The sequence below is a fragment of the Xiphophorus couchianus genome, chromosome 16 (genome assembly GCF_001444195.1).
Source record: "Xiphophorus couchianus chromosome 16, X_couchianus-1.0, whole genome shotgun sequence".
Classification (NCBI taxonomy): domain Eukaryota; kingdom Metazoa; phylum Chordata; class Actinopteri; order Cyprinodontiformes; family Poeciliidae; genus Xiphophorus; species Xiphophorus couchianus.
The window spans coordinates 20,205,796-20,229,246 of NC_040243.1; the positions used below are offsets into that span (position 1 = coordinate 20,205,796).

Consider the following 23,451-nt stretch of genomic DNA (forward strand, 5'->3'; position numbering starts at 1 on the left):
TGTAGTGTAGCCGACACAGAGTGAAAAAAATTAGTACGAGTGGTTTTGAGTTGTTTTTAAAGTTTTTTCTGTGTTATTTTCCATTTGTTGTGGAGCTCTGCACTAAATTAATAATACCTACATCTCCAGGTTTCATTTTGCTAACAGAATTGTTCTACAGCAGCGAGACTATCGATGACATGTAAAAGAATCGCATTTTTGCCCTCCTCTGTTGTGCGCATGCACGAAATTGCAAAGTCCATGCAAAGTGTCTATAAGGAACATAATGTTTTACGTATCTGAATTTAGATTTTAACCTCTTAGAATGAAATGCACCAATTTGTGTCAAAGCAGCTTTCACCCATCATGGCCACTAAAGTCTGTGGTGTTTCTCAAACTTAACAGCTCATATCTCAGGGTTTGAACCTACAGTTGAAATCTTAAGGTTAAATATACACAAAAATTAAAAAAACATGGAGATTTTTTTTCTCATTGTCTCAAGTTAAATCAGACCAAACTGCTATCGCTTTACGTTAATTAGAATGACCAAAGTTATTTCTATTTTTTATGTTTTAAATTCCACAAAAATGGCAGAAAGAATCTTTTCCTCATCGTTTAAAGAGACAGTAATCATTTTGTAGACTAAACAAATATGACATTTTCTCTATTGTGGCATTTAGCAAACAGGAATAATGTTGGCAATTCCAGCTAAAACAAGTTCACTTCAGAGACTGAGAGGAAAAAATGTGGATTCCTGGTTTCATCTGTAACTCCTGCTACTTTTCAGACGTGACAAACCGTGTTAACCTGGTGTCGTATCTACGCCACAGCCTCCTCTGCTTCACCTGTCCGGGACGTATGGCGTCCCATCTGTCGGCTGAACTCCTGAAATCCTCCTCTTCCTCCTTCCTGCTCCTCGCCCTCAATTTGCCTCGTAAAAGCACAACCGAGTTTTAACGCACTTTGAGGCTGCGCTTTGCTCTGGTGCTGCAGTAAATGGGAAGCAGCCCATCTTTTTTTTTTCCCCCCTCTCGCTTTCTTTTGTTTTCTCTTCCTGTCGTGACGCACGAAACAAGCGCGTGCCAGGCAGCTGGCGGCGCCAGGTAGCGAGAAGCTGACGCTGCTCGCTTCAACTAATAAAAAGTAATCAGTGCTACTCTGCGTCGCTTCTAACGTGAGAAATTAAAGCATGGAAATTGAAACCTGAGCTTTCTGAGTGACTCGGATCCGGATCTGTGCACAGATACGGTCACCGTTACTTTACAAACCAAACAGCCGCTCCTGCCTACCTCTGCGTAGGCAGAGAAGAAGAGACACTGCGGCACAGCGGCTGACTGGCGCGGCTCACACACGGTAGCTGCACAGCAAAAATCGCCCGCAGAAAAACATTTATCTATTTCTCTTTGTGAGAATCTCCGGCTAGAACAGACTTCTGGTTTTTAAATCTCCTACTTACAGTAATTAGCAACCCCAGCACCCCCAAAAACAAAACAAAACAAAAAAATAGTTCTGTATCTTGTCACGTTAGCAACCGTTAACTCCTCAATTACTCGCTCAAGATTAAATTAGCTTTTAAGTTTTGTGAAATTTGATTGAAATAAGAGTAGTAGAAGTTACTACAAAACGTATGTAAAAGTGTACTCTAGTTCACTTTAATGCATCACTTTGTGTTTACAAAATACAAAAATCTAGCATGTGACCAGGGCTGTATTTGAAGAATAAAGGGTCCTGGGCTGTAGCCAGTTTTGGTGCCCTATCCGCCCCCCCCCCACCCCGGGAAAATAAATAAATATCTTTTACTCATGCAAATTACAGAACACTGATAGGTAGGGCTACAGATGAACTTTAAAAAAAAAAATTTATTCAATTACAGCAAAACTATTACAACTTTTTCAAATAAAGAATGACCTAAATCGTGTCTTTTTGTTGTTGTTGTTGTTCCTGAGAATAAAATGAATCTTTTTTCAGTTTTCTTCAGTTGAGTCCAAAATAAATGAGTAAAGTGGTTGCCTTTCTTTCAATAAAGAAAACGTGAACTAGGGATGATTCTTACCATTTCATTTGTTTAATTAAAATATTTCATGCTTAACTTGTTGTTGATCAGGAATAACATTGTCAATAAAGCTTTGTATTTTACTTTTTTTTTTAACTTTAAATTTACAAAAATCCTGCAATATATATATTAAAAAATATTGCATTAATGACACAAGCTTTCATTAATGATGTCAGGAGGGATTATTTGAACAAACCGACGTGGACCACAAGCAAAATGAGTAACTATGATGTTTTTATGACGTGAAGCACTTTGAATAATAATAATAGCCTTTGTTGATGAGCGAGATGCAACGTTTGTAAAACAAGAACGGTACGAAAAAGTTAAATCTGGGGTAAAAAGATCGGAGTTGGGCCGTTCATAAAAAGTCGGATATGGGTCGCAAATAGATGGGGGAAAAAAAACAACGGGGATTTGGATTGGATTTTTGTCTGGTGCGTTAACGAAGCCTTAGAGAGGGAAGACAAAATAGATGCTGATCTTAATACGAAAGACAAATCAGGAGTTCTTCAGCAGAAAAACGTATCTTTTTTCTTTCTTCCTTTCAGGATTAAATACATGCTGTAGAAAACACAAGCTTTCATTAATGATGTCAGGAGGGATTATTTGAACAAACCGACGTGGATTTTACGTCTTAATTTTTTACATCTGAGCTCAGAGATCAAAGCTGCAGAGCCGCCACTTTCCATTTATTTCCGTCTGTTTCACTGTTTGGACCAGACAGTGTGGATGAGGTCCAGTACCGAGGCAAAGACGGTAAGTTTGTAAGCAGAAAAGGCTTTTTTCTAATCAAAACTGTTGGATTTTCTTTACTATTCCAGATGTTGATGAATACGTTTTTCTTTTAAAGAGGACATTACTTTCCTCACTGCAATAATGCAAAATAGGGACATTTTGTTAGAACTACAACTGGTTTCCTGGGTGATCTCCTCCTTTAGTGTCCCTGGTCTGAAACTGTAACCCACAACTCCACCATATTTTTGAGAAAATTAAGAATAAATTCTTTTGTTCCTCACAAATTATTTTTAAATCACTGTCTAAGACTTAAACAATGAAATATTTTCCGTTTCTAAGGCGCAAAAATGCATTTCGACAGCTACTTTTTGTGGTTTGTCACCACAAAAAGTAGCTGTTTCAAACACAGATCTTAGCCTGACACAATAATTTATTGTAGTTATAAGTACTTTAATAGAAGTAGGTGGTGACTGTGGATTAAAACCATAAAAAGTAATTTAGCAGTGAGGGAAAAAGAAAAAGAAACGCTTCCCCCGTACTGTTCTCTGTTGCACACTCATTACGGGCAGAAAAGCGCTAAAAGGTCAGGCTCCTGAATCTCCCCAGACTTAAAAAGTAACTCGTCATTGTGACTTGGTTTTATAAGACCCTCCGGGAGACAAATTCTGCACGGTGAAAAATGTTCCTTTTACAACTACTGGGCACGCTTTATTTCAGCTTTGAACAAGCTGGAAATTCAGCCGTGGCTGTAGGCGCCGCATGTCCCGCTTTACCAGCATCTCCTCACCCACCTTACGAGCAGGTCGTTATCTTTATCACAGGCCTGGGCCAGGTGCCGCTGCCATAACTCACCACCGGCTGGCACCGCCGACCGACCCACGTCAAGAGGTTAAAATGAGCGATTGTGACTCTGACTGGGAGTTTTAAAGACGCAGGCAGAGGTTTTCATATATTTGCTCGGCCTCTGGCAGGATGGTACGTGTACGACTCGGGTCGGATGTTTTGGGTTTCCTCCCGCAAGCTGATGACGAGCTGTATCCATTACAAACGTGCGCAAAACTTTGACTATATTAAATAATGTTAAAAAACCCAATGTTGCAAGTGTGGCGTTTCCATTAAATAAAAAACACGACTAGAAAAATCACCCGCGAATTAGTTTGTTCGTGAGACAATTCGTTAAAAACTCGCCACACTTGCAACATTTCACTTGCAAATGATTATATGAAGAGAGGAGCATGGCATCTTCAGGAATCAAGGAGTTGAACTCAAGGACTGACCAGACTTCCTGGTACGGTGCTTCACCCAGGGCGCCACCCGGGTTAGGAGCACCACCACCACACACCCACCAGTGTTAGTCAGTGGTTAAACTGGACCACAACTGAGCTCCAGCACTTAAGACAATGTTGCATCTTATTTTTGCTGTTCTGAATAATTCAGACAATATATACACTTGTTCTATTGATAGTTTGTTTGAGGTGTTATCTTAAAATACGCCCACGGGATTGCCCAAGTTACTCTTAAATGTTGACAGTCAACCTACCAGAAAGTTAAAAGTCATGAAATCCTGTTTGGTGCCAAACTACTTTACCCAACTTCTGAATTTGAAGAAGGTCATGAAACTTTTTCGGAATAAACTCTCCTATTACTCAGGTTTTAAGCAAACAGAAATCATTTTGAAAATCCCACTTAATTTGTACCAGTCTAATCAAATCAAACCTGTACCATCGAATAATACAAAAAACATTCAAATGAATTGTCATGTGTTAGTGAAGAGGACCCAAATTCAGAGAGGCTGCGGCGGTAAGTAGATTTGAAGGTTTAATGGAAAAATAAGAACAAACCCCCCCCTGCAAAAAAAAAAACACATGGGAGCCAGAGGAGAACAAAAAACATCAGAAACAAATAAAAACACAAAGAGCAAGACCGGGAGAACAGGATCGTACGGGATTTCACAGGAGAACTAAGAGAAGCAGAAGATTGTAAGTACTAGGAGAGTGAATGTTGGGGATTAGGAAATTATCTAACACTAAAGAATGTGTAGATATAAAAAACTAGAGTAACTTAGAACAACTAGACACAAGAACATAAACTAGAATCGCTAAGAAAGAACTGAACTACAGTAAAATCAGAAACAAGACTGAGCTAATAAAAAAAATATGAAACTAAAACATAGAAATAGTTTAGAAAAACGAAGAAACTCGAACAATACAAGATCCTGACACATCAGTTCTAATTTGACTCCATTTGTGAAAAATCAAGGGTCCTTGGTTTCCCCCGAAATACTGCCAAAAACCCTTCCTGGCTAATTCTTGTGATCCTTATTATCGTCTCATGAACTGTATGAATTGTTCTACCTCTGGTGCTTGGTTGATAATACCCAAATGTCTTAAGAAGAGTTTTAGTTTTTCAGTAATACCACACACAATAACTATCTGACAGAGGTCTAAAAACATTATTTAATACGTCTGATTTTCACCCAGGCTTCTCAGTCGGCTACAAACTTGCGTCTGGTCTCAGAGTGGGCAACAAGTGTCCCTTTCTTCCAGCCGCTTACAAAGAGGTGCATTCATTAAGCCAAGACAGACAGAGCAGAGCGAGGCAGAGAGAGAAAGAAAAACACACACACAGAAAGAGACAAACACTCAGAAGACGAGATGATCACACTTGCTCTGTTTTTTCTAAGCAGAGACGAATCAACAAACCGAGAGCAGAATGGGCTCTGTGCGAGTCAAAGCCCCGGGGGGGAACGATGAACGCCGTGTGGTGTGTGTCGTCACCCGTTACAAATGCAAAACGTACAAACTGGTCTGACGTTGCCATTGGTCTGAGAGGTGAGGTCTGGGTTTGTGTTTGCGCCTTTACGTCACGAGGAACACGAGCTTTAGTGAACAAAGCGGCAGCGCGGGGCCCCCGCTTGATTCTGGGTCAGTGGCAAAGAGACACTGGAGTTTTTCCGACTCCTTGCCTGAGAACGTGAAGAGACTGGCAAACCGGCTGGAGCCCGGGATGCAAACGCTCCCGCAGGCCGACCGAGGAAGAGATTACCGCCCAGATACGCCGACTGGCCGAAAGGGAAAGTGGAAATAAAATAACTTTTGAAGTCATCCAGCGAGAGGGATTCTTATTCCTCCCTGGTAGCGAGTCCCTACCCCCTCTGAGTTCATATCGGGGCAGGGTTGAGAGCCATCAACCCTGCATACCAAAAAAGCATTCCGGAGGTACGGCACGTCAAAGTCATGAAGGACAAAGGAGATGATAAAAGCGAGAAGTGAACCATGATTCACGGGGAGGGAGATTTACCGGAGTAAGGAGAGGATCCATCTACCCAGCCAGTGGAATCCACAACAAACAAAAGATGTGTTACAAAGAGAACAAACACCAGCAGAGAGGCAGAAAGATCACCAGACCAGAGATGTTCTGATCGGGAGAGAAGTCTTACTGCGGCTCTCCTTCAAAATGTTCCCCAAATAATTAAGAGTTGTTTTAGTCTCGTAAGGCAAAGGGAGAGAGAAAAGGAAACACAAATGTCAAGAGGACAGATTAATTAGAGACTTTGCAGAGATGCTAATGCAGCTGCCTCTGTTGCCTTCCTGGTGTCTGTTGGCTTGTTAACAAAAAGTACATGTCTCTGTAAGCTTACGTCTGGTTAAATCTCATTACGAATGAGGGCCTTTAAAGCAAATGAAGCGCAGCGCAGACAGAGTGAGTCATTACTTTTTTTTGTTTCTGAGATGTTTTGATTTTCACTGATTAAGAAACCGAGTTGATGCTTATCTAGGCTGGATTACCAAATCCTGTACAGGAAAGAACAAAACCAAACAAGAAAAGACACAACAACAATATAACATTAGATCTGCTATGACTTTGGTGAACTATACTTAATCAAAAGTATTTTGGATTTAATTTAATCATAAACGTCACTGACGTACTCTGATGCTCTCTCCGGAACGCTCTGTCAGGAACGCAGCTGCAAACTTGAGTGAAAATATGAGTCGGTGGAGTCAGACTGGTGAGCTCAGCGGTAAATTTCAATTAAAAAAACACAGCGGTTAGAGCGGGCGAGCTGTACATGGAGGCTATAGACGTCCAAATCCTGTCCTTGGTTCCTTTGACGGGCAGCGTTCCCACATTTAAAAAAAAAGGAGGTACACGGTCAGCTTTGTTACGTTATACGGCTGTTTGAGCAGAGGATTTATAAGAAACCCAACAGAGTTGCCTGAGACTCGCAGGGTGTTATTTTCACCGTAGCCTAAAAACAGCAACACGACCTTCCTCTGATGATACGAGAAGTTTCCAAAAATAATGTTGCTGAGCACGCTGCGGCCTTTGTTCTGAAACTGGCAGCGTTCACACCGATTTTAAGGAAAAGACCTTTAGAGAAAATGACGCAACAAAATAATTCAATTCATTCAGAAATGACAGAGTTTCATCTACAATTATCTCTCAATAAATAAGAGTATTCTCTAAATATTCATGTTTTATGGTAAATAAATGGCAAATGGACTGAACTTATATGGTGCTTTTCCAGTCATTTTGACCACTCAAAGCACTTTACACTAGAGTCACATTCAGCCAGTCGCACTCACAAACACACACACATTTATACACAGATCGGTAGGCAATGTGGGGTTAAGTGCCTTGCCCAGAGGCACATCAACATGTGGCAGGAGGAAGCTGGAATCGAACCTACAACCTTCCATGACGACAAAGAGCCACAGTAGTTCTACAGTAATTCTTTTCAAAAATATTAAGTAGATCCTGATAACTTTGATAACAATTGGTTTGTAGCTAATGGAAAATGGAAAATTCAATAGGAATGTCATATAAAACCAAAAACAACATGACTTTTTTTTTTTTAAATGAAATGTTATATTATGGATTACATAACTATGAAGACCGTTGCCTGGGTTTGCACATAAGCTAGAAAACCTATGTATGTTTTGTTTTTAGTATGTAGCATTGTTTGATACAAACTTTGATTGAAATCTTCCCAATCAGACGGTTGCATTTCTCTGTTAAATATGTGTTTTTTTCCCCCCCCGTCTTCTGGGATACTCAGCGTTGCTTTAGAAACAGAAGTTTGCGTTTGTGTTCGCTGCAAACTACATCCATCTAAACCAGGAGGAATAAATGATTAACATGTGTGTAATGACTCCATACTTTACACAAGCGTCACTTTCTGAATCGAGTTACTGGAACAAATTACCTTTTTCTTTTCTTTTTAGATGATATTTCAACTCATTGAGTTATACTCGTACATTTTATTGGCCCGGAAGTCACCCGCAGCAAGTGCGGCGAGTCCAATAAATCGACCTTCGCTCCAGCCCGACGGCGTAAGAAGAGGGATTTCTCTTTCTGAAAATTTGCTTTCAATAAAACATGAATATTCTGCCCAAACGACTCGCACCGGAGCCGTCTGAAAGTTCCAGTGGAGAAGAGTCGGTCTGCAGTGTGCCTGCAGGCGTACCGCCAGAAGGAGCCACGCTGAGAGGAAATCTAAACACCAAATCTCCTGCGTCTGTCAGCCGTCTCCCTGTTTGTGGGCGGCGCATTAGACACGGAGTCTGTTTGCACTGCACAAACGTTGCCACGGTTTATTCGACGGCATAAAAACTGGCCCGCGGAGCTAATCTTGCAAAGATAACCGAGGAAATGACGTCTGGTGAGTCTTTCAAACATTTCTGAACGCGCATCAAACAAAGCAGTCCGTAGCAAAACTATTTACACCCCCCAATTACTTCTTTCTTGTCACCTTAAATGTAATTTATTGGAATTTTATATGACATTCCAACACAAAAAGCTCATTTTCTACTAAGCTGGTAGAGTGATACCGCGAAAAACGTGCAGCTGCAACAGCAACAGAAGGTGGATCTAGAGCGTTGATCAACGACTTTTCAAATGTTTGTTTTTGGAAAATTGAACAAGCAAGTACCATTTGTTCTTTCACTTCTCACTTATGCATTACTTTGTGTTGGTCTGTCACATCAAACATATTGAAATTGGATGCACGTTTTTTCACTTCCCATGCTGATGTTTGAGGTTTAGTATTGGCCGATAACCGATCCAATACAGAAAAGGTGCTGCATTGACAAAAATGTTTTCTTTTTGTGTTGTTTTTTTTAAAAATGCAGACGTAAATGTACTGAATTACAAATGTATTTGATAACTCTGAACCAGTACAGCACATTTAAATACACCAATAGCTTTACAAGCTTCTCTGGTGTTACTTCAACAACCAAACATGTAAAAACAGTTGATGTAAAATAAATAAATAAATAAACTGACAAAAACAATAGGCTGGCCGTCTTGGTCAAACATGTAAAAACAAACTGCAACAAACCTTCTTTCAAATGATTCACAAAGTGAAATCAAGACTTCTAATTATGATGTAAAATAAATCATGAAGAATGATGAGAACAAAGCATAGAATTAGACTGAACAGATCTGCTCTTCTGGCTCAGGCACAGTCACCAATACCTGATCAAGATTTTGTTTTCCAATATCGGGACCGAAACAGATATTGATATCGGATCGGCGCGTAGCCCATTGTAATGTGACAGAATGCGAACCAGCTCAATGCCGATGAATGCTGATGCATATCGCTGTCTAGAAGGTCAAAGACGAGGGAATGTTTTTATTCACCTAAAAAAAACATTCACTGAACGTTAAAAGCAATGACGTCTTTGAAGACTTTCCCTTTGTAAACATGAACCGACACTCAACACGAGGCTGATTGATGCAATGTCTGAAACAAACCGCAGTTTGTCATCTATTATGTAATGAAACAATATCTCATGAACAATCAGTCATTAGTTGTCCTCAATGTTCCTAATTACTTTAATGGTTGGCTAAGGCATGAGAGCTTGTTTGCATGTGCGTTTCCCCAACGTGACGCGTTCCTATGGCTACCGGCACTGTGTGGCCCCCCCACAGTCTGCTGGAGTCTTACCTTCTCAGGAGTTTTGGTCTTGTTGTTGTTGTTGTGCGACGCCAGTATGACGTCTTCGTGGACGCGGTCCAACAGCCACAGGAGGAATTCCAGGGCGTCGTGCTGGGAGTTGCCACGAAACTGGGATCCGTACTTGGACACGACCGTCTGAGGGGAGAAAGTGAGGCGTGATGATGCCGAAAACTTTGTATAAATCTCATGAGCTGCAGTACGACTGTGACAGTGTGGCAGCTTCTTGCTGAATTTATTTTTCCTCAGCTTTAGGGTTATACCTACACAAGGCAAAAATGCTAAAATAAATTACCCTTTTAAAGTAAATATAAACCTCAAGTTTAACTCTGGAGGAGCTGCAGAGATAAACAGCTCAATTAGCCAGACACCCAATGAATCTCGTCTTTGAAGAGTGGCAAGAAGAAAGCCATTGTTTAAACACTGCTATATGTCCCATTACAACAACAAGCCAGAGGAAACAACAAACCGACGGGAAAAGAGACTTTGATCTGATGATACCAAAATGCATCATGCTGGCTCACGCCCCGGCTCCTCAAATGGCAGCTTGAACTCATTTCCAAGAGGCCCAGACCAAAGTTTTGCTAGAAAAACAACAAAACAAACAGATTTTTTTGCTAACCTTCAGAAATTCCTACAAAAATATAAATTCCTACAGTAGGAAGGATCGTGAACACATGATCCTTCGTATTGTAGGAAGGATCATGTGTTTGGTGACGAAGTCAGAACTCGGAGCTGGGTTTGCCACCACGAGTGAGTTAAGAGTGTTTCAGTTATCGCTGTCGGAAAAGTTGGGATTTCAACGTGGCGGCGCCCGTAGTCGATGTTCGCAGCACCTCTTACGAACGTTGCTTTAAGCTTTCCTTTCCATAAGCAAACGCCATTTTTAATTTGTTTGGTTTAGTTGTAAGGTGCTACATCATGTAACGTTAATTTTAGACGCACTCTTACATGTGTGTCTTCTAAAACAAACAGGTTTCTGTTCATGTAGGGAGCGGCCATATTGAAACGCAAAGTCGGCCTTGCAAGTAGACAGCAGAAGTGGCTCCCACTTTCCCAGGAGGAAATCAGACTTGTGTTTCGGTTGATTTCCTTAACTGGGACGTTCTGACTACAAATGTGACGCACCGTACTCCATACTTTACACAAGCGTCACTTTCTGAATTGAGTTACTAGAACAAATGACCTTTTCTTTTCTTTTTTTTACTGACATGTCTTTACCGACATTAGTACGTAAAAAATGGTCGACGAGAACTTTCGGTTTAACTCCTTCTCGGAGTGACAAGTAGTTATTTATTTTAACATTACATCCAAATTTTAAACCGCTGTGCTTAATTTCCGATGACCAGGTGGCGGTGATTAGCTTTAGCTCGCCTTTCATCTTGTACAGACAACGAGAAATTTCTAACATAATTGAATAAACCTGACCTACACACAGCGAGCTGCAACGCATGGCGGGAAACGACTGCTGCGCATCGTCCTAAGTACACCTTCCCTAGAGAGAAACATGATCGTGACAAAGACGGGAGCAAAGGTCCAGAGCGATGACCCTGAACATATAAGTAGAGCTACAATGAAACGAACGTATTCATGTAACTAAATGAAATGATCTCCATTTATATAACTAGAACATTTAATAACAATAATAATACACCAAACAGCAGATTGAGGACTACTTAAGCTCTCGCAGTGTAACGTGACTTTAAATGTAAACAGCACCCAACTTAATTAGGCAAGGAATTAGCCAACCTCAGATGACAGCTTAGTGAAGCAGAGAGATTATGTTTGACAGAACAGTGGACAGAATTCACTAATGTGTAAATCACGTACGGTGGACGGCGTCTGATAGATTGTCAATTGAACGTTTGGTTCAAGATGCCGACTTAAGAAAACAGCGGAAGCACGGCGCTGAAAACAGAGGAGGCTTCAGCCACGCTGACCGACTCAAAAGAGAGATAAAAAAATTCAGTCGCATTCATATCTAATTGAAAGCGAAGCCTGAACGCCATCTTTGAAGCGTTTGCCAAGACGCGGACGAGAGGAAGATGCAGATAAACTCCAGCAGGAGCGATAAGGTGTTCTTATCACTCACACGCATCGTCTGATCCCGACTTAAAAGGCGCGCTTCCCTCGCTTGACACGACTCGTGGAGGTGAAAACGCCGTCGTCGTACCGTCAATCCGGACAATGTTTCAGAGATACGTCAGTCGGAAAATATGAAAAGGTGATATTCAGAGCTGTTAGTCATGGCTCTGCGGAGATAAAACCACTTCTGTTATCACAACTCTGACAGACCTGGGCTGTTTTCTGCTTTAGAGGCGTACCGCCGTTTTTAAAGCCATCGTTTTACAATATTAGAAAATCCTCCCACCCCTTTAGGATTCCTGTGGTTTACATTTATTTTTAATTCGATGCAGAGGAAAGGGAAGCATTTCTTCAATCATGTGTTTCACAGAGGGGCGTTTGGTTCCCCCACCTCCTACTTGGAACGTGAATCACCTGTGTATGATGTCGTAAAGTTAGAGTATGTAACTTTTATAAAAAATTATTATTTTTGCACATTTTTTGAAACTGTTGTGTTGTAACAGTATATCATAAGCAAATAATCTGTGAGGGACAATAAATAAATCAAGCTCCTCCGCCTTCTCCCAGTGCCAACTAGAAACAACCAATCACAGCCAGGAGGCGGGTCTTAGCGCTGTCAATCACCCTCTGCTCATGCTAGTTAGCATGGCTACATATGATTCTCCTGTAAAGGTAAGTCATTTTTCCGCCATTAGCACATTTAGCAGAGAGTACATGAGATGGTTGACAGCGCTAAGACCCTCCTCCTGGCTCTGATTGGTTGATTGGTACCAGCCCAGTGCTTCTCTAGTACTTAAACTGTTCTGAGTTTTACTTGTTGGTTCTTTGGTGCTCTGTCAAATGACAGTTTTCCTGGCTGCCTGTGCTAAACTTTTGTTGATATTTGGTCATTCCCAATCATTCCCCCCCCCCCAGTAACTCAGCCCATTCTCCCCTTCAGCTCCTCCGCATTCAGTTAATTAGTCTCACCTATCCTTTGTAGCGGTAATTACTCTCTCCTCTAGCGTACAGCAGATTCCCAGAATCAGTGGGAATTTGGGGGCAACAGCTGGCCGTTAATGGCTGAAACCCCTGACTTGAAGCCCCCCCGCTCTAAAAAACAAACAAACAAAAAAAACACTTAAAACTGCCCGTCTTTATAGTTGGAAAAGCAAAGACACCTCAGTATGAATTGATATGCGCTGCTGAAAGCGTCTCAGCACAAAGTCGGCCTTTCATCCTCTGAAGAACGTTTCTGGGATTAAAGGACTAATGTTGCAGCAACATCTAGAGAAACTCATCCATGCATTTATCTTTAGTCGCTTTGATTACTGCAACAGCGTCTTAAAAAAAAAAAAAATAAAATTCAGACAGCTGCAGCTGATCCAGAGTAAAACCAGTTAGACAGAGCACATTACACCAGTTCTAAGGTCCTTCCACTGACTCCATGGAGCTCAGAGAATAAACTTTAAAATACAGCTGTTAGCTTATAAATCATCTGGTTTTGTTTCTGCTCTGCATCCCCAGAACCAGAACCAAACACGGAGATGCAGCATTTAGTTTCTATGCACCACAAATCTGGAACAAACTTCCAGAAAACTGCAAAACTGCCAAAACAATGACTTTCTTTAAATCAAGGCTAAAAACCCACCTGTTTAGAGCTGCATTTGATTCATAAGAAGTGGAGCATTGATCAATATATTTAATGTACAGCTGTTTGATGATATTTATTGATCGTTTCATAATTGGTTACTGTACTTTGAACTTTCTTGTTGCTGAAATGTGCTTACAAATAAACTTGACTTACAATAAAATCTGCAGACTTCTTGGAGGTACGGCCGACTAGCGCCAAACAAAACCCAAATTCTGCTTCTGAATTGATTGCTTAGCAACCGCGGGGCCACTGGCCGCAGTAATTGAGTCTGGGCATTTCTGCTACTCAAGTTGAATTTTCTTCCAGTATTTCAGATATGCTCTATGAAATAAAAAAATCTGTCAATAGGTGAATTTTCCGCAAATAATCTGTTGCACAGAAAAGTCTGTGAAAAGGCAGGAATCCAACAGTTTGAGGACATGGTCACTGTTTCAAAATCTTATTGTGATTCAAATTTACAAATTACTTTTAGCTGATAGTTTTTCTTTTTTTTTTAACAGACTTAAATTGCTGTTTTGATACTATAATTGAACAAAGACATCTTATAATCTCATCTAACTTTTACATTTTGGGTGTAAGCACAAATGCTTTACCCTGACAAACACTCTGAGCCAGCCTCTGGTTAAAGCCGTGACACACTCAGCCTTGTTGTGATAGCGGGATCTGAGCTCACCTGCAGCAGCTCTGCAGCCAGTCATTACAGCAGAGCAATAACAGTGATTACCATCAGCTCCTGGAAGGTGGCGATTGTCTGAGCGATATAATTACGGCGGTGGAAAAGCCAATGAGTATTTTATTACCGTCTGAGGCAGAACGGTCACTCTGTAATGCCTGCAACCATTTAGCACAAGTCGGGGAAGAAAAGAGGCTTTTTTATATATAAAGTATTTAAATCAGCTACCAGCAACTGGATGAGTGCAGAAGCTGTCAGCTTTGCTTTTATGCTCAGCCACCTGCTTTAATAGTATAGTAACATTTTGTTTAGTCATCAGTAGTCATTTATTTTCAATTCACTTGCTAACTAGATGCCAAGTACTCAAAGTCATGAAATTTAGCATGTGCAAAATAAAAATTAAATAAATTCAATTAATTTTTATTTTAAAGAGGCAGCATCATGTAAAAATCAAAAAAAAAAAAATTTTAGCTTATAATGAAAAACACACAAGGAGCGTTGCTTTGATTCTTTCGTGCATGTTTGAGAAATCCGTTTATCTCCGCCGTTTGCTCCTGCAGACTAGCCAGCAGCAATCAGCAAACACCTGGTGGAGCTGAGAATCAGCAGAGCTCATCAAACGAGCCACTTCTCAGTGAGACGTTGGTAAAAAACGTTGTTAAAGGGTTAATTAATAGAGGAGCCATGTTGCCACGACTTTCTGAAGGCGGAGTTTCACAAAGAGCAGGAGTTTTTAAAGGCAAAGTGGCCCAATTTCAAGGCGTTAAATTATCAGTCATATTTGAAGGTAACAGTTAGTTGACGGTGCTATGAAATGGTACTGTGTCTTTAAAAACACATGACACCACCCCTTTAAGATTTCCTAACATCAGCGAGAAGATGGCAGACCCTTTCGTCACAGCTGCAAGTCAGGCATGACGTCTAGAAACATTTACCCATTGCTTTTTGCAAAATAGCTCAAGCTCATTCAGATTGAATGAAGAGACAGACAGATTGAAAGAGGAGCTGAAAAAGCAAAGGAGGTGGATTAGCAGTGCTTGCTAACAACTGATGGTTTCATTCATGACATGTTACTGTGGGTTACTGTCTCCGCTGCCTGGATGATGAGCTGTTAGCATGTGATGAAGCCGCCATACGGCAAACGTGTCTTCATACCGAAGCCTCTTGGAAGACTGACTACGAACAGAAATCTTTCCCTTCACAGCAGTACCATCCACAACAACTCTGTCGGTACTCTTACCATCCAAGTATCTTCGATGTTCAATTTCCCCCTTTGGGATAAATATGTTTTTAATTAAAATTTGACCTGAAATGAAATTAGCAAGCTGTTCCCCCCCCCACTTGTGTTGTGTTTTTCCTGCAGGTTCAAGTGTTTGGTTTTGGTTTCATTTGACTGAAGCTCCTTCTGTTCAACGTATCCACGACAAGGAACAAATACCAAGGAACCGAAAGGAACGTGAAAAAACATTCATTCAGACACATTTCCAAAGTTTCTACAGGGATCATTTTTCCTGTTATTTGACTTTTTTTCTGTCCTGAAAGCAAAGTGTTTGCTGTTGCAATACTTTGTTATGCCACTAGATCAGTCGCTCATCCTGCGTGTGAACAACTTTCATTGAGCTCAGAGTGTACGGTTAGCTCACCGAAGGATTGTGTTTTAAAATAATAATAGATAACTGGTTTAAAACCGGCTCACTCAAAAGAGAAGCTGAAGATACGGGTGGAAAAAAAATAACGCCAATACGACTTATATTTGATTTTGCTTTGGGATAGACGACATATTTTTGAATTTGACAGGACGAATACTTTTCAGTTGCTCTGGGTGAGCAGTGCTGCGCCCCACGCTGACCAACTTCATCTGAACGCCTGAAATAAAAAAAATATTTATGTTGGGCTTTCTTCTTGAAGCAACTTTTTGTGTTTGTCTTTCCCGCAAAAGACGTAAAAGTTTGCCATTCTTGTGAGAACATGTGAAAAGCTTTGAGGCGTGTGAGTGCTTTAGTAACGCTGCGGGACTGGACACTTATTGAAGCCGCCTTCCACCTGTGTTTTTCTTAATGCCTTGAGGTTCTGGAATGCGGTGAGGATAATAACGATTTTTATTTTTCCTCAGCAGGAGGCACAACTTTGGAGGAGGCCCGTTTGAGGAACTACAGACGAAAGCGAGGTGATTCTACACTTTACATACATACAGTCAAGTCAGTGAAATCCTAAACAAAGAGAGAGAGAGAAAAAAAACTTGAATTAAGAGAAGCGGAAAAACATCCAGCGCCTTTTTCTTTTTTTTTTTTCCCACGCTTCCAGGTCGAACTAGATCCTTAGTGAGTTAATCCGGCTGCATTAGCTGAGCCTTTCCCAACCTCTGAAGGACGAAACGCATGACTCCCGGAGGTCGGCGCGACTCACAGTCATCCTAATGGAGTCAACAAATTCATAGACTAATTGAAACACACGCCGATCTCCTATTTGTAGGAAGCTTCGTGCCGGTTTAAGTTCCTGCAACCGGGAGTTAATTTAGCCTCTCAAACTCAAGCCTCGGAGCTATCTGATCATTTTATAATCCTTCCTGCAGGCAGCTGTGGTATTACTCAACAGGCAATTTCTGAGGACTCAGGCTGCACTAACTGGGGCCTCTCAACACTGCCAAGGAGAACAACAGTGTGCGTGTGTGTGTGCGCGCGCGTGCATTACTGCAGGACACATCTTATAAAGAGAAAAGCTCAGTGTTTTTATTTGAACCTATTTGTTCATGTTGGTACGGTTCCCTTTTGATTGCAGCGCTGAAGTGGATTGTGCAAGAAAAGAAGGAGGAGAAGATTCATCTGGCAGCAGGAGGCCAGATTGGTAAACTGGAGACAGCAAAAGAGCAACTTTTAGAGGGAAAACCGTATCAGTTCAAATTGATTCTGCCTTTGATACCCTCACACACTTTCGGTTGCCCCATTAGGTGAAATGTGATGTAATAATTCTTGCGTAACCGGGGAAAGTATGCGAGAGAGAAAGCTCGGCACAAACGGTCAAATCACTCCCGGCGCCTATTCTTACGGGGTAATTAGCATTTCCAAGAATAAATCCATTGTTCATTTCTTTGTTCGCCCCACATTATCTACTTCTTGCCTTGAACTGGAGCTCCGAGTAAATCCAGAGCAAAAAAAAAAACAAAAAACTAAGTGACTGCAGGCGAATGCATCCAGCTCCCCGGCTTGAGGAGGCAAAGAATGAGCTACGTTGAGACACAAAGTTATCAAAATACTCGATTCGCTCGTGGAGTGGAACTTTCCGCATGCGGCTAAAGTTTAAGGTCGGGTTCTGACGTGCGAGTCTGCAACCCGCTGAACTGGTGGCCCCAGACTGCTGCGACGCTGAGCAGCAGCCTCATTATCACCTGGCGGGGGAACGGGGAGCTCTCAAGTCCAGCGCACTGCGGCAGGCTAATAGGTGCTATGCTATTATCCGAAACGCCTCGTGACAATGAAATAAGTCAGCGGCCCCCCGCCGGGCAGCATCCTGCCTTAATAACGTGTGATTATGTCTGACTGAGCAGAGAGCAGCTGTACTTAGAGGTAGAGTGGAGCCATTCATCCTGTAGCAGGTGTTTGGTTAATGACGGCCATTGAGACTCTCCTCAACGTTTCATTACCAGATAATTATCACCTCCCCAGAACCTTCCACGACCAGTCTCTGCCCGCCATGAACACTTTTCCCGGAGTTGCTCCTTTGTTTTGGCATCTCGAAATAAGATCCGGTGTTTAATTTAATTGAAGTTATAAATACAGATGTTTTGTGAAACTCTCAAGAGCAGTCTTTCAACAGGTCCATTTTGGCTCTCTTTCTCCTGCTAACTGAATTCAAAATCGTCATGACATCAAGTTTTAAAATTGCACTTACAGTAATTGTACGGCAACTTATTATACGTGGGGGGGAAGTTGTTCTTCCAGGCAATTTTTTTTCAGAGTGTGTACCATAGTTCACGATTATTTGATAACTGATTATAAAGAATTTCAAACTATGCCATTCCTGGTAGAACTTTCTTACAAACAAATTGGTTTTTTTTTTTCCATCTTAATTACAAAATGTAAAACTTTTTTGTAGTTTTTGGCTTAATTATTGCTCATAATAAGTTTTTTTTTTTTTCAAAAAATGACTTCCTTCAAGTCTGTTCACTGTAGCTCACAATTGGTCAATTATTAAATTAGTTTACAATTATTTTAATAATCTATTCATCATGACTAATTGTTTCTGCCCTGTTCTTCTATGGACATTTTACCGAGATAGAGTATGAAATAAACATGAAAACTGCTGAAATCCGCCTTTTCAAAAAGCTTTTTAATCATCCCGCAGTTTTAAGAGATGGGGTCCATTCAACCCGCATGTTTTTCATCCTGTGCGCAACCCAGGCGGGGCTGGACTGACTTTTATGAGGTTTTTTTTGTGTGTGGTTTCGGGAACTGATTGTCTGATGGGACCAGGGCCGTGCAGAGACCTATGGAGGGGCAGGGGCTCAAATTTAAAAAAGGGGCACATTGAACAAAAACTTCGTACAACAACATAGCAACAACCCATATTAATCCAGAATCTAATTGGATCTTACTGTATCACTGCCATCATGTGGGAACAATGCAAAGCAAATATAATCTATATTTTCCCCATCAGGTATAAAGTTTCTGTTTCTGCTGCTGACAGTCCTGGAGGGCTGAGCTGATCTGAGACTGTAGCTGTTAAACAGACCAGAGGAGAGAAGGTCAAAGGTCATAAAGTTATGAAATAAGCAAAATTGCTGCCATTTTACTAATTAAGCCCTAATAATATTTATTTAACCTCTAGAACAACTTGGCTGCAGACTGATTTATAGATCAAAAAAGCTCAAAGGGGTTAAAACTATATAATAGTTTGATGTTAAACCTCTGAAACCTAGAATTATAAGACTGAGATATCAAGGCAAAAAAAACTCAGTAGCTGCTGGTAGGGGCCATTCAGGGGCCTCCAGACATTCAGGGGCCTCCAGACACTCAGGGGCCCCTAGAAATAGTTTAATTGTAACACAGACCATAGATCTAAACCTGTAGCATCATTTATAGAGAATGACAATGTTGTTACATTTTATTTAATGCATTCAGCTGAGAAAAATAAATAGTACATTCAGGATTTAATTAGGATGTTTACTTTGTAAAGGTTTAAAGAATCATCTTGATAGTTTGATTGTTGTGTTACCATGGCTACAATATGGTGTAATCTTTGTGTTTGAGTTGGGTTTGTTCACAAATACATCACAGCAAATAACCAATAATCAGTGATTGATTTTAAACTCTGCCAATAAACCTGGCCTTCCTCTCACAGATTCACCTGATCGATATTTAAACATGTTAGTGATGCTGAGGTTCTTAGTAGGACGGGTTCCGGAGGGAGGGGGGTTCTGTCTAAGGCCCCATATTACCTTGGGCCGGCCCTGGAGGAACAGCTGCTGCGATTCGGATCTCTGGAATCTACCTGGAATCCACCTGGAATCTACCTGGAATCCACCTGGAATCTACCTGGAATCCCCCGGTGGCCCCTGCCAGTCCCCCGATGCTTTGGGGACATTTTGATTCATTTCATTGTGGCATGTTTGTTTTTTTGCTGCAGTTCTAATTATTACTACAATATTTTCTCTGATGTTTATTTTGTGACTCTAATTGGGCCGAATCTTCCTTTAACACTTGAGGTTCTGCAATAACTTTTATTTACAGCTGCTGACCTCCAGCCCAGATCCCGTCAGCAGCGGCTTTAACCCGCCTGGTAGAAACGTTAAGGAGAAGCAGAGCAAACAGAGAGCAGGTGGTACCGGGTGGTACCAGGTGGTACCAGGTGGTACTGGGGCTTTGAGCTGCGTCGCGACTCACGGTGACAGTCGGTACCGTGTCTTTATATCAGGATGTCTGATATAAAGACAGATATTCTTTCTATCTGTCGGTGGGACCGACTCAGACTGCCTGTAGTGAACCGGGCCTTTAGCAGAATGATTGAGTTAAAGTCAGAAGTTTCTCTGCAGCTGAAGCATTTCTGAGTTTAGGGGCGAGGCGGGTTTTGTCCCGCTATTGCAAGGACGATTATAAAAATGTAAACAGAAACAGTTTTTCTAACGTCAGACCTACGTTTTTCTTATTTTTTTTTACCCCTCCAGGGGGTCTTTAGTGGGCTCTAGTGTCCCTTATGTGACAGTAGGCTGACAGGAAATGGGGAAGGAGAGGGGGGAAGACATGCGGCAAATGTCGTCGGGTCCGGGAGTCGAACCCGCGACGGCCGCGTCGAGGACTCAAGACCTCCAAATACGGGTTGCGCTAACCACTACGCCACCACGGCACGCCCCAGACCGACGTTTTTATTCACAAACCAGTGTATGAAAAAATATTCTTGCCCATAATTTGATAGTTAAAGGACACCGATCCTCCTCCTCCTCACCATGGACCCGGAGTCTGAACAACATGGAGGCTCTGAGAGTCATTATTAGACTGAGGGCAGCCAGACTAGTTTATTTTTACTAAATTATTATATTTAACTAAATATTATTGCTGAGGGGCACAAACAGGCCTTCTGACATACAGATTAAAAATAAAAATTTTTTTTTTTTGAAAACTTAAAAAGCTCACTAGGGGCATCAAGGATAAAAAGGGCAGGGGCTCAAGCCCCTCTCGTCCCCCCCTCTGCACGTGCCTGGATGGGACAACGCTGCCACTGCCTCCCTGATGTATGACCGTGACATCTGCTGCTCTCCTCCTGAGCAACACGCTAAGACCGTGACAGGTTTAAACTAAAAATCACCTACTGCTCAGTTTTCTATCGTTTTTGGCCATTGTTATTAAGCGCTCCAGATTTTGTAGAGTTGCAGGTTGCGGACAAGGTAGGTTTAATCTAAAGATTTGAATTCCAGCAGGAAAACAACCCCGCAGATAGAGCTATGATGTAAGGGTTTAGATCAGCTGTCCGGAACGGTTCCAATCCAAACAGCCATTTCCCCCTCCGTCCAGCTAAATAAAACTCATTTAGAGACATTAATGCTACATGGCCCTTGATGAGCGTCTGCTGTAGGATGTCTGATGCCTTTCTTAAAATGAAACAGCATTTTATTTCCATTTTTGAGTTTTAAACTAAAACAAAAAAAAAGAAAACAAAACTTTAGCCCAAAAGATTACACATACATTTTCTTATGTGGAAAATGGTGGATAGCTTTGCAACTCAAATACAAGAAATGAAATGAATCTAAAGAAATACGACAGGTATTTTTTGGTGTCATTTTGCTGTGGGAATTTCATTCAATTACTCCATGAAAACACAGCAAAACTGCTGGAACCTGCATTTGTTATTATAACTAGATTTAAAAACATCACTTGAATCTTTATCAGTTTTCGTCAGAGCCATTGTGGAAGATCTAAAGAGCCACTTGCGGCTCCGGAGCCTCAGGTTGTAGACCCCTGGTTTAAATCTAACTGATTTAGCTATTCATTGTTCTTAAACAGCTAAGGCTATTTAAGAACAATAGGCACGAAATGACAGTCTGTACATGAAAATCTGGTGGAGACCCATAGACATGCAGACTGAACAGCGGTAAAAGGTAGTAAAGGTAATTTTTTTTTGGACATTATTTTAAAGTTTAACAAAAAAGGGGGGTAAATTAAAGGTTTAGGAGGAGCCATGTATAACTCTGTGTTTCAGTGGTGTTTAAGTTTGGATACCTTGAAGTTCACCGAGAGCAGCGGGGTGTACTCCAGAGTCCACAGAGCCCTCACCAGACCCGCCAGCTGCTCCGTAACTTCTCCCTTCACCGGCCGCCTCTCCTCGGCCCCCGGCCCGGTGCCTCTGCCCTGCCTCAGGTCCATCTTGTAGCGCTCCAGCCCCAGATACTCCGCCAGCAGGTCGGTGTTGCTCAGACACTGGACCACCGCGTTCAGGAAGCAGGTGTTCCCGTGGTTCTTCAGCCCCAGCACGCCCGGGACTTTGTCTCCATACTGGTACAGCAGCTTCTCTCTGCCGGCGCACAGAGACGAAGACGTGCTCTGCGGGTGCTTCGCCGCCCGGTCCCAAACCGCCGCCGCCGGCGGCGTGTCCTCCCTGATCATCCCCGAGCTGGCGGTGAGGGTGCAAGGTGCGCCGTCTCCGAACCCGCCGTCGTCGTCCTCCGCGTCCCCGTCCCCGAAGTGGGTGAAAGTGCCCAAAGTTTTCATGATTCTGTTCACGAAGCTTCCCACGGACTTGAGCGATTTCTTTCGGAAAAGCTTCCCGGATTTGGTTTTCCTCTCTTTGCGCTTCTCCTCCTTCGTGTCCTCCTTGACTCTGCTTTGTTTCTCCATGACAGCGACCTCCCCCCTCTCTCTCTCTACTCCGCCGTCGGTCCGTCCTGACGCTGATGATGGTCGTGCGAATGCAGACGCCGGAGTGTCATTTTTCTGCAGGTGTCCCGTTGCGCGGACGCGCCACCATCTCGGAATCCGGACACGGCAGCGCGGCGCGGCGTTATTCCACAGCCCACTGACCCAAGACCTCCCTCATCCATCCTGACACTTACTCGGCGCGTTCATTCCGACTCTGGCGGCGCTGTCACAGGCAGTGCAGCTGCAGCGCCAACTTCTGCAGGAAAATACCCACACACACACGCTGGGGCTGTGATTGCGTGGGGCGGCTGTCTCCTCCCACTTTAAAACAACAGCGGAGATAAAAGATCCAGAAATCCTAGTCAATTCCTGTTTTATTTCTCTGTTCTTCGAAGATCCAGGATCCGTGCATGTTTTGGCAACTGGGATTTCTTGTAATAAATGAGGAATAAATAATAATAATAATAATAATAATAATAAAACTTTAAAATACAAAGGGTTCCATTTAAATTCAAGTAGATTTTTTGATATTTAAAATCAAAATCAGACGCAGATGAAAATGGAAAAGTTTCCAATACAAGTTCGTCATCCTACATTACTAATATATGGTTAAGGTGAGTGTTTGACTCAATGATTTAGCTAAAAAAAAATAAAAAAGAAAAGAAAAAAAAAAAGTCTGTCCAAACTCATAAAAATGTTAACACGTGTTATTTTATGCATCGTTTTTTCCTCTTCATGCTTCTCCTGGAGAAAACGAAATACACGGGACAACATCTTTGAGGTGTCAAACAGCGCCTCCTACAGTCACAAAATATAGTGTTCGCCTGTTTAGGAATCTTTAAGACAAATAGTCTTTTCTTTGTTTTTATAATGTTGAACAGGAAGAAAAAATATTTAAAAAACAAATTTAACAGGTGTCATCAGATGTAACACACGGGACAAACAACAGCACACGCACACACACCTACTGTGTTTTTGGAATGTGGGAGG

At 41.9% G+C, this 23,451-nt stretch overlaps 1 protein-coding gene across 1 annotated transcript in view; it reads right to left on the reverse strand.

Annotated features, from left to right (window-relative positions):
- The window catches only part of usp43b (ubiquitin specific peptidase 43b), an 87,229-nt gene extending 64,503 nt beyond the window's left edge, over positions 1–22,726 (reverse strand). The window contains exons 1-2 of the mRNA XM_028042534.1: positions 21,826–22,726; positions 9,717–9,863 (exon numbers count right to left, since the gene is read on the reverse strand). Coding sequence (XP_027898335.1) covers positions 9,717–9,863; positions 21,826–22,440 — 762 coding nt within the window. The 5' untranslated portion in view covers positions 22,441–22,726. The remainder of the gene's footprint in view (positions 1–9,716; positions 9,864–21,825) is intronic.
- Between the last annotated feature and the right edge of the window lie 725 nt (positions 22,727–23,451).